At 40.0% G+C, this 12668-nt stretch overlaps 1 protein-coding gene across 2 annotated transcripts in view; it reads right to left on the minus strand.

Annotated features, from left to right (window-relative positions):
- The window catches only part of LOC125454706 (sorting nexin-9), a 196277-nt gene extending 184700 nt beyond the window's left edge, over positions 1-11577 (minus strand). For both annotated transcript variants that reach the window (XM_059648480.1, XM_059648481.1), the window contains exons 1-3: positions 11523-11577; positions 10831-10905; positions 2815-2973 (exon numbers count right to left, since the gene is read on the minus strand). In XM_059648480.1, coding sequence (XP_059504463.1) covers positions 2815-2973; positions 10831-10905; positions 11523-11570 — 282 coding nt within the window. In that variant the 5' untranslated portion in view covers positions 11571-11577. The remainder of the gene's footprint in view (positions 1-2814; positions 2974-10830; positions 10906-11522) is intronic.
- Between the last annotated feature and the right edge of the window lie 1091 nt (positions 11578-12668).

The raw sequence follows: 12668 nt of genomic DNA on the forward strand, positions 1-12668 counted from the left end.
CTTATTCACAGAGTTCAGAGATAAATTCTTTCGACTTGTTAGGACTTGCTACTCCTCAAACGTCCTTCTCCACGTACTTTCACTTGCTTACAGAAAGCACAGACCAACTGGTTCATACTTTAAAGGTCTCTGAAATACTGGTTAAAAGCCAGTACTGATAAGGGAAACACATTGGCTTTCAGGCTCAAGGTATTTTCCTTTTACTGCAGAGAAAGGAGAGCTCTTTCCTTTCCAGAGATCTGATGGTTTCTGCCCAGAGCATTCACACTCAACAGTTCAGCTACATGGCAGCCAATCACAGTTGTTAGCAGGTCAAAGGCCTTTCAGAAAACAGCTCTTCAGTCCCTGCTCACAGGATTTGCTGAAACCATTCATGTTTTGATCTGAACAGTGCTTCTCTATCTTCCTTCTCTGGATACGTTTGCTTATTTATGGGAGGCACAGAATGACTAGCTCAAACGGCTCCAATTTGTTACTGAAAAAGTCATAGCTTACATAACATAGCTTCAAAATCTCCCCTTGCCCCACCACATCCCCAAACCAGCCTAGTTCATCCCCTCCCCCCACTGCACCACACAACCAGCCCAGCTCTTCCCCTCCACCCACTACATCCCAAAACCAGCCCAGCCTGTCTCTGCCTCCTTAACCTGTTCTTCCTCTCACCCATCCCTTCCTCCCACCCCAAGCCACACCTCCATTTCCTACCTACTAACCTCATCCCACCTCCTTGACCTGTCCGTCTTCCCTGGACTGACCTATCCCCTCCCTACCTCCCCACTTATCTTTTCTCTCCATCTTCGGTCCGCCCTCCCCCTCTCTCCCTATTTATTCCAGAACCCTCACCCCATCCCCGTCTCTGAAGAAGGGTCTAGGCCTGAAACGTCAGCTTTTGTGCTCCTGAGATGCTGCTTGGCCTGCTGTGTTCATCCAGCCTCACACTTTATCATCTTGGAAATATAAACTGGTTTTCTTCATGTTTAAAAGGTTTTAAACTGTATCAATTAGTACATAGCCCTTGATTCCAAACAATCTATTGCACGTACCAATTGTATAAACAGTGCTTGCAATGGATGTCAAGCTATTTGTCTTACTAAAAAGTGCAGTTCCTCATGAATCAGAGTTTAAAAACAGTCCATTTTCCCTTTCGGTCCACAAACAAAACTAGAGCAAAATAAAAGATAATGGTCTTTACAAGGTGTGAAAAGAGCAAGCTAATTGCTGTCAGGTAAAAATATAGTTGCATTCACTGAATATCCTTCCAGAATTCATCACCATACGAGAAGAATGGCCATTTCAAAAAAGCATGGAAAAAAGACAGCAACATCAGTGACTACCTTCATGAAAATAAAAATGGAAGGAAAGACAGGAAAGCAAGTTGAAGCAAACCAGTTTCTGCAACCCAAGGATACTACTTTTGTACGATATTATTTCTGGAAATTAGACGTCAGTACCAATAAAACAGATTCTTCGAATAATATTGCAAAGTGAGTAATAAAGTGCCGATGTCAATGTGGAACCCCAGTGATAAATTCCTTTGAATCAACAGAATAAACAGCTTCCTTTCCTGTAACTGGTGGCTTCATTATTGTGGCAAATAACCTCAAGGCCACCTCTGCTCTTTCCTCCCTTTCCCCGCCCCACAACCCCCAAAAGACAGAAAAGTATTTGAGTTTGTACTTTTGTTTATCATTCACATTCATCCATCATTCCTTTGCCTATCCAATTTACCTAATTCCTAGCAAATACTGGTGAAACAGTACATGCACATTATCAGTCAAGCTTAGGATTGGCTTGGCTTGGCTTGATGTTCTACAGCTGCATCCAAATAGCCTAAAATTTACTGCCTTGCACCATGTGGGAAACGAACTCCAACAACTTGCACAACTGTATTCCAGCATCAGTTCCAAGAAACTGTAGAAATACAAACTCATTGGACTTCTTGCCACAGATACACAAGATTGCTTTACAAAACTGCTGTTGATAGTGTATTTTGCCTCCTAATTAAACACAGAAAAATCAAATGAACATCTTTTAATTGTATGTCACCAAGTACAACATTTGAAACAACAGAGGAAATAAATGGATACACATTAGAAATGGAGTTGCAGCAGTTTTTAAGTTCAGTATGTCTCTCCTCAGGACAGGAAGGAGAGACTAAAACTATAAAATCCAAATTACCGAGCTGATAAATGAAAAATATTGAGTGATTTGGATTATTGGGAATTCAATAATATTAATTAATTAAACAATATATTATGTCAATCCCACCTCTCCCACCAAACCCCAGAATATAAATCATCCCATGCAATGCTTCCTTCATTTATGAATAGTATTATTTTGCATGATACTATTCCTAGATTAGGGATAGCGAGCATATTTCTTGTCTATGGGCAGAGATTCTCCTACCATATATTTCTACATCCCTGCTTTATTTCAGCTGCAAATGGGGCCTGCAGAGTCTGTATTTTTATGCGGTTGTGCAACAAATGGAGGGGAAAAAGGAATCTGCTATTAGCTACATTTTTACATTGTGAAAAGTACTTGAAGTGTCAGCATTCCTGAACAACTCATGAAAAAAAAAAGGTCTGCAGTTTCTTTTTTTGAAGCAAATGAGATAAGTCCTCAAGTCTATTTCCAGACTCACCACATACTTGGTCTCTGTTTAGGTTATAACAAAGCATTCACACAAAAATTAAATTCAGAACAGCCTTCCTACAAAGTCTCTCTGTTCATTCATCATATTGGAGTAAACCACAGAGCGTTAATCTTGTGAAGTTAGTATTGGCAAGAAATGCCTTGACGGATGAGCAGTACCTGATTGTTTGGGGTGAATGAACTTCCAAACACTGGACTTCCACTATAACCAGCTTGACTTGATGAGAAGGGATCAAAAGCTGCCAGATTTGTTCCTGTGCTCTGTGCTTTTCCACTGGGTCCAAAGGGTACAGTGCTACCACCACTTTCTGAAATTATCTAAGAAGTAAAAGTAAAAGATTTTTCCTGATTTCTCCACAGTAAGTAAAACAATTGAGCAGAAATGGGTCATGGATCCTCTCAAAGTTTTGGTTGCACTTTCGGAATGGTTTAAACCACACAGGCTCCCATTTTTTTTTTAACCAGAGAGTTAACTTAAATTCGAGAGAAGCAGAATCGGAAGAAATAGAACAGTAGGAAGTGTCAAGCACACCTGAAATAGAAAATAATGATTAAAATGCATAATAAAAAGGCAATATCAGAATAATTATAGCTTCAGCAAAAAGAATGCCAATTCGAATGCACAAAATGTGGTTAACAATACTCAAAAAACTGAAGAGTCATTCGACTCGAAGCATTATCTCTGCTTCTTCCTCACAAATGCTGCCAGATCTGCTGAGATTTGGCAACAGTTTCTGTTGTTTAGATCACCAGCATCTGCAGTTTTGTTTTAATACATTGTGGTAAATGATTATGATTTTATTATTATTATGGAGACACGGCAACAGGGCGATTAGGACTCATTCTCAGAAAGGCAGGTTGTTACCAGTCAGGTACGGCAGCGTTAAATACTAGGTGCTGTCGTTCACCATCTATTTAGATGATAATGGATACAGGGATTACTGTAATATTTCCAAATCTGGTAATAACACTAAACTGATGGGAATGAAAGACGACTTCAAGATGACTTAGGCAGGCTAAGTGAATGGATTAGAACATGGTAGATGGATTATTATGTAAATGAAGTGTGAAGCTATTCATTTTGCTGGCAAAAGCAGAAAGGAAGTTTTTTTTAAAATATGGTAAGTGGTTGGAAAGTGCAAGTTTCCAAAGGAATTGGGTGTCCTTGTTCATGAGTCATGAAATGCTGGCAGATTCAACAAGTAAAGAGGCCCCCACTGCAACAGGAATAGAGTATGGGAGTAACATTTTGCAGCAACTGTATGTTTTTTGTAAGTTCACCTGATGTATGGTTTACAGTTTTCTCTGCCTTTTCTAAGGGAGGGAATATACTTACCACAGATGGAGTCCAAATCAAATTTGCCAGATTAGTCCCTGGAATGTTGTGGTTATCTTACGGGGAAGGATTGAGGAGACGTGATCCGCATTCCCTAGTTTTGTAGAATGAAGGGTGACCTAATTGAAACTTCTTACAGGGATTAATTGAAAATTCTTACACGGATTAATAGGGTAGGTGTAGGCAAGATGTAACCTGGTTGGCAACTCTAGGGGACATAATCTCAGTCTTAAATGACATGACCATTTTCTTGAGATGAAAAGGAATTTGTTCACTTGGAGGGTAATGAATCTTTGGAATTCTTTTTCCCAAAAGAGCTGTGAAACTTAATTAATGGGCATGTTCAAGTAAACAAGTTTTCTGAAGACCGAGTACATCAAGATGATGCCGGAAAGTGGCACTGAGATAAGTGATTCATCATGATCTAACTTTGGTGGAGCAGGCTCAACGGGCTGACTAGTAGAAGCTGTACTTGCTCCTAATGCTATTCAAAATAAATGAAAAGTATCCTAACTCACCTAGACCATTACCTTTGACTTTGTAGCATTTCAAATATCAACACTGCTTGCCAGAGGGCAAGAGTGGCCAAAGTAAAAGACCAAAAATGTTTTGTAATAAGGAATTATAGAACACGATTTTGAATGGAAGGCAAACACTTCTGTCCATATCAAGTCATTAGAAATGTTAGTTTTCCTCGTTTACTACCTATTTCTATTGAGACTGCAGACCAATGCATTTCTATAAAAATCAAAGTGACCTCAATGTTTCAGCATTTGTGCATGTAATGTGGGATGAAGTATATTACCACCAACAAAGCGTGACCTTGCTGAATGATATACATTGGGACAAAGCAATGACGTAGCCTTTTCACATCTCAACTTTTCCAAATTTCAACTTCTCATGATCTTCTCAGGGCAACAAGAAATGGGCAAGAAAGGCCTTTGCTAAAAACATCAATACAAGATATATTTTAAAAGCTGTTAAAGTTTGAAGTGGCTGCCATCTTGGTTCCTCCCTACCAATGCAGTAAGTTTTCAAGTGTAGTCAGTGTTTAAAAAAATTAGCCAGTTTGCACACAAACTCCTACTCATTACTGCACTGTCCTTTTGTGGATAATCTATTTTTGTGATAGTGGGGGAAATATTCATCACAATACTGGGTTTAACGTCCCTGATCTCTCTGAAATACTGCCATGGATGTTTAACATTTAAAACATCATTTCCAAAAATGCAGCATCACACTGGAGTGTCAATCTTGTTTCATGTGTTCAAGTCCTGGAGTACACGAGTCCAGAATCTTATGATTCTGAGGAAATTGTATGATCAACTGGTTAAAGGGTAGCATTCAGGACTTCGAATGATGTTAATGCTGTTGAATATCAAGGAGAAACATTAAATTATCTCTCAACAGAGATGGTCATTGCCTTGTGCGACAAATGTCACTCATGGAAGCCTGAATGTTGTCCAGGTATTAAAAACATGTACATAGATTGCTTTAGAGATTGAGTCATCGCAAACACCACTGAAAACTGTGCCTTCTGTTAACAGTACCACTTCAAACCTCATGACAAATAGGTCCTAAATGAAGTGAATAAAGACGATTGGGATTAGATACTAACCTGACCTCTTGCAGTGAGCTTAGATGGTTGATCTCCAAAACCATAAATATCTCCCCCTGTTTTAGGGCTGAGTCTAATCAGTACAGGCTTTCCATTCTGATCCATGGGATCTGAGTCAATGTGAAGATATCAAGGCTGCTTCCTTCTAATACTATGCCAGCTCCTCTGGTTGAACTGTCCAGCTAAAGGAACAGGATGCAGCCAGGCATGAAAACAGAGACATCTGGAATATTCGTTAAAATTTATGATGGAGAGAATGCTTGTCTTAGACTGCTGTTTGTCTTGCCCATGAAAATTTTGGTGCAAGCCCAAGGTCATCGGGAGGACTTTGCAGGACAACTGGGAAGAACATTCATTATCATTTCCAGCGCCCTGGTAAATGGAAGATGGCTATTTGGGTTTTAATCCTAATCAGCATGTGGTAACATGATACAACGATTGGTTGAGATAGAAGTCCACATAGCAATGCAGTTACCTGTGTCCCAAAGCACAAGGCTGGATCTTGAGATTAATAGTCCTGTAACATTATGCTTATGCCATGGTCCCCGGTGAACTATTTTTCAGATTATTATAATCTGATAATTGGAAGGGACAGTGAACTGGTGTGCCAACTTTTAGTAGTCATGCAAGTTCAAAGTTCCATTCTGTTGTTCCAATTTGTTGAAATCAGCCTAGTTGCTAGTCAGAAGGACAGAGGAAGAAAGTTGGGGCAGGGGGAAAAGCAGGCTTGCAATAAAGAGCATGAGATGAGGCCAGGGTAAAAAAGTATTTCAGTCCTCAAGTATAAGTGGTACACAGTATGAACTGGAAGGGAACTCATTCACACTTAGTAGTCAGAAAAGCAAAGTAATTTTATTGTGCAAGAACAAAAGTAAATTAATAAAGCCCTTGTGCCCATTCTGTAATGCAATTAGATCCTGGTTGATCTCTACATTAATCTCAATAATTTAGCCACTTTGGGCTCCACATAAACTAACAAAAAAACCAAAATTTTAATTTTTTGATAGAAAAGCCTTGAAAACATTTTTAGGGACAGCTGTACACTCTATTACCCTTCACATAAATTAAATGTTACCCCTGATCAGCCTACTTCTAAGTAAGGTTTAATTCCTCATTCTGAAGGCCTCATGAGTCTTTCATTGTTTGACTCATTCAATCCAGAGGAGGTGCATTCTAGAGGAGTTAAGAGTAGAAATTATGGCCACAATCTTACATTACCACTTGGAGACAAAATAGATTGAAAATGCTGTTACAGGGGAGAAGGACAAACTTGGCAAATTGCAGGGTCATCAGCTGAATGTTGGTTGTGTAGAAGCCTTTAAGAGCATAATCCAGGACACAATTAAGCAGTTACTTGGAAAAGCATGAATAGATAAAGCACATATTTACTTACAGCAAATCAAACTTTCCTAACTTGGAAAAGTTTTATGATGAAGAGAGTACAGTCAAAGTTGTACTTCCAAAATGCATTTGATAAAATACTACAGGCTGGACTGGTTAGCAAAATTGAAACTATGGAACAAAGAAGGGTTCAATAAATTGGTTTAGGAATAAAAAACACAAATCTGTAGTTCAGGGATTTTACTGATCTGGAATGAGGTACAGTGAAGCTCCAGAGGATTCAGTTTTAAGGTCATTGCTGTTTCTGATTTACATTAACGTACTTGGGCTTAGTGGTTGAAGAGGAAAGGGGCTACTTTAAAATCTGCAAGTGATACAAAATTTGGAAGTGTATTTAACAGTGGAGGAGGATCAAGAGGATAAAGACAGGCCGATGAAACACGAGGTATACACGCTAAAAATTTCAAATCAGAAACATGTCATGCGATACCTTTCGATGGGAAGGATTAGGAGCAACACAAACCAAGTTGCATAATTTTTTGTTCTAAAAGGAAGTGCAAGCAGTTACACGATTTTGTTGGTGCACAAAGTTTTAGGAATTGCTGACCTTGGCAATGAGCTTTAGTTCAACGGGGACCATGGCATAAACATAATGTTATAGGACTATTAATCTCGAGATCCAGCCTTGTGCTTTGGATTAACAAAGCAGTTAAGAGGCACGTGGGGGATACCAGGCCTTATTTTTAGCACAAAATAGAAAAGCCCAGGATGTATCAAAGATATCATTTACATTAAGCTTTAAAGCCTTGAAAATCCCTGCAAAAACAGCAACTGACTTCTACATAACGCCAAATGCCAGAGCAGGTGAGGGTGATTGCTATTTTGATATGTCACCAATACCTAATGCAAATTTTGAATCTAATTTATTTGACCCTTTTTTGTTCCATTGCTTCAATGGGTATGATCTTAAATTCCAGCCCAACTTTGTAACAGCCTATTACACCCGTTTGATCCATTGCACCCAGTTCTATGGCATCAGAGAAAAATAACCATTTATGTCATGAAAATTGAGGCTGCTATTAAGAGTATAGCATGTCAAAGCTGAAAAGTGATGGGAAGGAATCGACTTGTTTGTAGAATATACGTAAAACCATGTTATTACAGTGCTGTTATGCAATAGCAGCAAATAGCGGGCTTCACCCGTTCCTCAAATTTTTCAGCTACCTTACCTTTCGAAGGTAATCAGGGGTAGACTGAGTACTTTCGGGGTCCAAACATGATAACTTGTGCAATATATAGCAAGGAGATATCTGGTCAGGGTAGCCATTAACCCACAAAATAGCTCTGATGCACCCCATTTCAGTATCAAGCTTGTATGTTGATCAAATGATCCGATTGACGGATGGGTGGGACGGGGGGAGCTCAGGCTGGGAAAACGTAGGTGGTATGGTGGTAGGTGATTATACTGATTGGTCAGTGGAAAAGGTGGAGCAGATAGATGAGTAGAAGATGGGCAGGTTAACACACCAACCAACCCAACCTTCCAGTCCCCACTCATTTTAATTCCCCCTCCTACTCCCCTGGCGTAATGTCCATCCTTGGCCTCCTCCATTGTCAGATTGAAGTCAAACGTAAACGGAAAGAACAATACATGAATTTCATCTTGAGAGCTTACAGCCCAAGGGGCTGAATATTGGCTTCACAATCCCTCCCACAGCCTTATCCCATGTACCATCTCCCTGACCTGTCCATCTTCCAACTCACCTATCCACTCTGCCTTGCCACTATAACCCCTTAGCTGCATCCACCTATCACCATCCCCCTTACCCTTCCCCTTCCCAGTCCCACCCCCCTCCCTCTATTTATTTCTGGGCACCACTTCACCTCCCCAGTCCCAAAACAGTTTCCTGCTCCTCTGACACTATCTGACCAGCTGTGTTTGTCCAACTCCACGTTTGTTGGCTCTGGCTGCCAGCATCTCCAGTCCTGAGTCTCCTAGCCTCTTTGGTTTGTCATTTATGTAAATGATTTAGATGAAAATATAGAAAACACGGTGTCATCCACAAATTGACTAACCAAGATTGGCAATAATGTAGACAGTGAAGAAGGATATCTAAGGTTGCAAAGAGATCTTGATCAACTGGGTGAATCACTTGAAAGTGGCAGGTGGAGTTTAAATTGGATAGAGAGGTTTTGCATTTTGGAAAACAAACAGACAAGACTTATACAATTAAAAGTAGGGCCTTTGGAAGTGTTGAAAAAGAGACCTAGTGGTTCGGGTACATAAAAGCCTTTGACGTTTGCATCACATGTAGGTAGGGTGGTTAAGAAGGCATTTAGCAAGCTTACCTTCATTGCTCAGACCGTTATGGGCAACACAGTGGCTCAGTGGTTAGCACTGCCGACTCACGTCAGGGATCTGGGTTTGATTCCACCCTTGGGCAATTGTCTGTGTGGAGTTTGCAAATTCACCCCATGTCTGCGTAAGTGTCCTCCGGGTGCTTCAGTTTTCTCCCACAGTCCAAAGATGTGGTTAGGTGGATTGGCCAAGCTAAATTGTCCACGGATGTGTCAATTAGGTGGGTTATTGGGGGATGGGTCTGGGTGGGATGTCAGAGGGTCAGTGTGGGCCTGCTTCCACACTGTCGGGATTTGATGATTACTAAAACAACAACGACAACTTGAGTACAGGAGTTGGGACAATACGTCGGAGGCCTCTTATGGAGTAGTGTGTCCAGTTTTGGTCACGAAATTATAGGAAAGATATTATTGAACTGTAAAAGGCTCAGAAAAGATTTATTAGGATGTTGCCAGGAATGGAGGGTTTGACTTTTAAGCGGAAGCTGGATGGGCTGGGACTTTTCTCACTAGAGTATAGGACGTTCAGAAATAATCAGGGGTACAGATAAAGGGGAATAGCATGTGTCTTTTCCCTAGGGTGGGGGATTTCAAGGCTAGGGGCCACACTTTTAAAGGTAAGAGGAGAAAGATTTTAAAAGACACAAGGGGCAATTTTTTTGACACAGAATGGTTCTGGGTGTAAGTTTGCTCGCTGAGCTTGAAGATCTGTTTTCAGATGTTTCATCACCATTCAAGGTAACATGAGTAAGCCTCCAGTGAAGCGGTGGTGTTATGTCCTGCTTTCTATTTATCTGTTTAGGTTTCCTTGGGTTGGTGATGTCATTTCCTGTTCTTTTTCTCAGAGGATGGTAGATGGGCTCCAAATCAATGTGTTTGTTGATGGAGTTCCGGTTGGAATGCCATGCTTCTAGGATCTACCACCCTCTGAAAAAGAACAGGAAATGACATCACCAACCCAAAGAAACCTAAACAGATAAATAGAAAGAGGGACATAACACCAGCCCTTCGCCGGAGGCTCACTGATGATGTTACCTAGAATGGTGGCAAAACGTCTGAAAATGAACCTTCCAGCTCAGCAAGCAAACTTACATCCAGAACCTCAACCTGAGCTACAAATCTTCTCAAAACTTGCTAACAGAATGGTTCACATGTAAAATCAACATCTAGAGGAAGTGGTGGATGCAGATACAGTTACAACATTTAAAAGCCATTTAGATAAGTACATGAATAAGAAACGTTTGGAGGAATAAGTCCTGGGAGGTACGATGAGCTTAGTTTGGGATTATGGCTGGAGGGTCTGTTTGCGTGCTTTATGACGGAAGGCAAGATGAAAAGCTTTGGACAAAATGTGTAATATTCAAGTTCTGTACCACCAAATAACTTTCTCCCACATTTGCAGGGGATAAATGGCCAACATGTTATGTCTTGGGTCTTTCAACTATTCAGAGGAAATAAAAAGGTGACAAAAATATAATAGTGGGAACATTATTCCATATATTATGAAGCAGCAACTACCCACCTCCACATAGTCTGTTGGAACAAGTCCAGTCATTCCCACAGCATTTGATGCTTCACACCATCCACCACCAACATCCTGAAATCAAAGCAAACATTTAATTTTGTTTTTAAACAAAAAAGTGCACAGAAAGCATTTCTTGTTTATACGTGCCTCAACTGGCTATATGCAAAGCTAGAAGCAAGGCTTGATGCAAGAAAAATTTTTAACTTTTACAAAGTCTCCCAAGCCAAGACATCATGGATCCTTCCCTCCGTTATTAAATGTCTAGTAGTTCCTAAAAGACGACAATATGTGGAGGGAAGATGCAGTTTACCGTTTTATCTTTTACATTTTCCCTATTTCTTTGTGTGTGGGCCCTCTAAAAATTGTTAGTGGAGCACATTCCACAACAGTGGTACATTTACTTAATTGGTTTCCAAAGAACCAAATAATCATTACCTTACAACACATCTCCACTGAACCTTAAAAGGGGAGCCAAGAATATTCCAGCTAATTAAGCACAAGTCCATAAGTTAGCTCTTTGGTCCAAAGGGTCTGATTCTCATTTACAACGATAACATATCTGAACAGGTTGATTTTAAAAACCCAATTCTTATTTAGGGGGGGTCTTATGGAAGAGTGGTTGTGCACCTAACCTCGACCGTGAGACATGGAAAAATCTGTTAATTAAAACAAATTAAATTCAAAGCTACCTGATGCTGTTTAGGGACTCCCGTAGCAGAGGTAGCATCCCTACCCATGGACCAGGAGGCCTGGAATAGGAATAATTTGCCTCAGCACTTCTATCTTATGCACTCTCTCATATTTAAAAACAACACTGCTAGTAAAGCACCACTAATACAGTAGATCTGTCAAGTTCCCTTCACAAACTAAATAGACACTAGATTTCAACATCCTCTGCATCTTGTCTTGACTGTTTTGCAGGACATATTTATAGTTATATAACTTTGGCACATAATCATTTAAGTTCCAGTTAAGCCAACTTCCGCCACTGCTGAAAAATTATATTTCAGAACGCTGAGCTGCATCATTGAATAATACCACTGCATGACTCAGAGTGGTGATATATAGATTCTGTCTGAGTTCCCAGTTTCCTTAAGCCTAGTTTGGACTAGCAGGAAGTAGAAGCAAGAAAGTTAGCCACAGAAAAGCTTAGTGAAAACCTAAGTTAATAATTCAATTGTTTCTCTGACTTGAATCTCAGAAGAGAGGAGAGAATAGCCCAAAAGGCAAGGTACTCATCCAAAAATTTTAGAAAAACTTTTTTTTAAAAAATAACAAAATAAAATTAATTAAACCCTGCTGATTGCTTATTCATACTGATCCAGGCCAGAAAAAGTTTTGGTTTCTGAGCTGGAACAAGTTGAGCTGCAAGCTGCAAAATCAAATACCAATAATGCTTATGTTTATCTTCACAATATTACTCCAATCTGCACAGTTGTCATCTCCAAATTCAACTTAATTTGGGCCTTTCTTGTCATGCAGAAGAGTGTGGAAGATGGCAGAATATAATAAGGGAGCAAAAGGGCACGTGAGATATGAAAGGCAAGAGAAAAGGACAGAAATTGCTGACCTTGGCAATGAGCAGAAATCTACCTTTTATCCAAATCAACATCCAAGGTAAATCAAACCAAAATTGTGCACTCTACCAACTTAGAGTTAAGGCCTACTGGAGACCACACGCAAACAGTAGCAAAAATTAGCCAAACATCCTCTTTTCAAAACATTAAACTGCACCTCACAACATTGAATAGTACACAATCAATGCTAAATAAGCAGGGCTTTCCCAAATTATTAATGTGATAGGCTTAGCTCCCCCCGCACCCCCCCCATTAGAC

The sequence above is a fragment of the Stegostoma tigrinum genome, chromosome 9 (genome assembly GCF_030684315.1).
Source record: "Stegostoma tigrinum isolate sSteTig4 chromosome 9, sSteTig4.hap1, whole genome shotgun sequence".
Taxonomy (NCBI): Eukaryota; Metazoa; Chordata; class Chondrichthyes; order Orectolobiformes; family Stegostomatidae; genus Stegostoma; species Stegostoma tigrinum.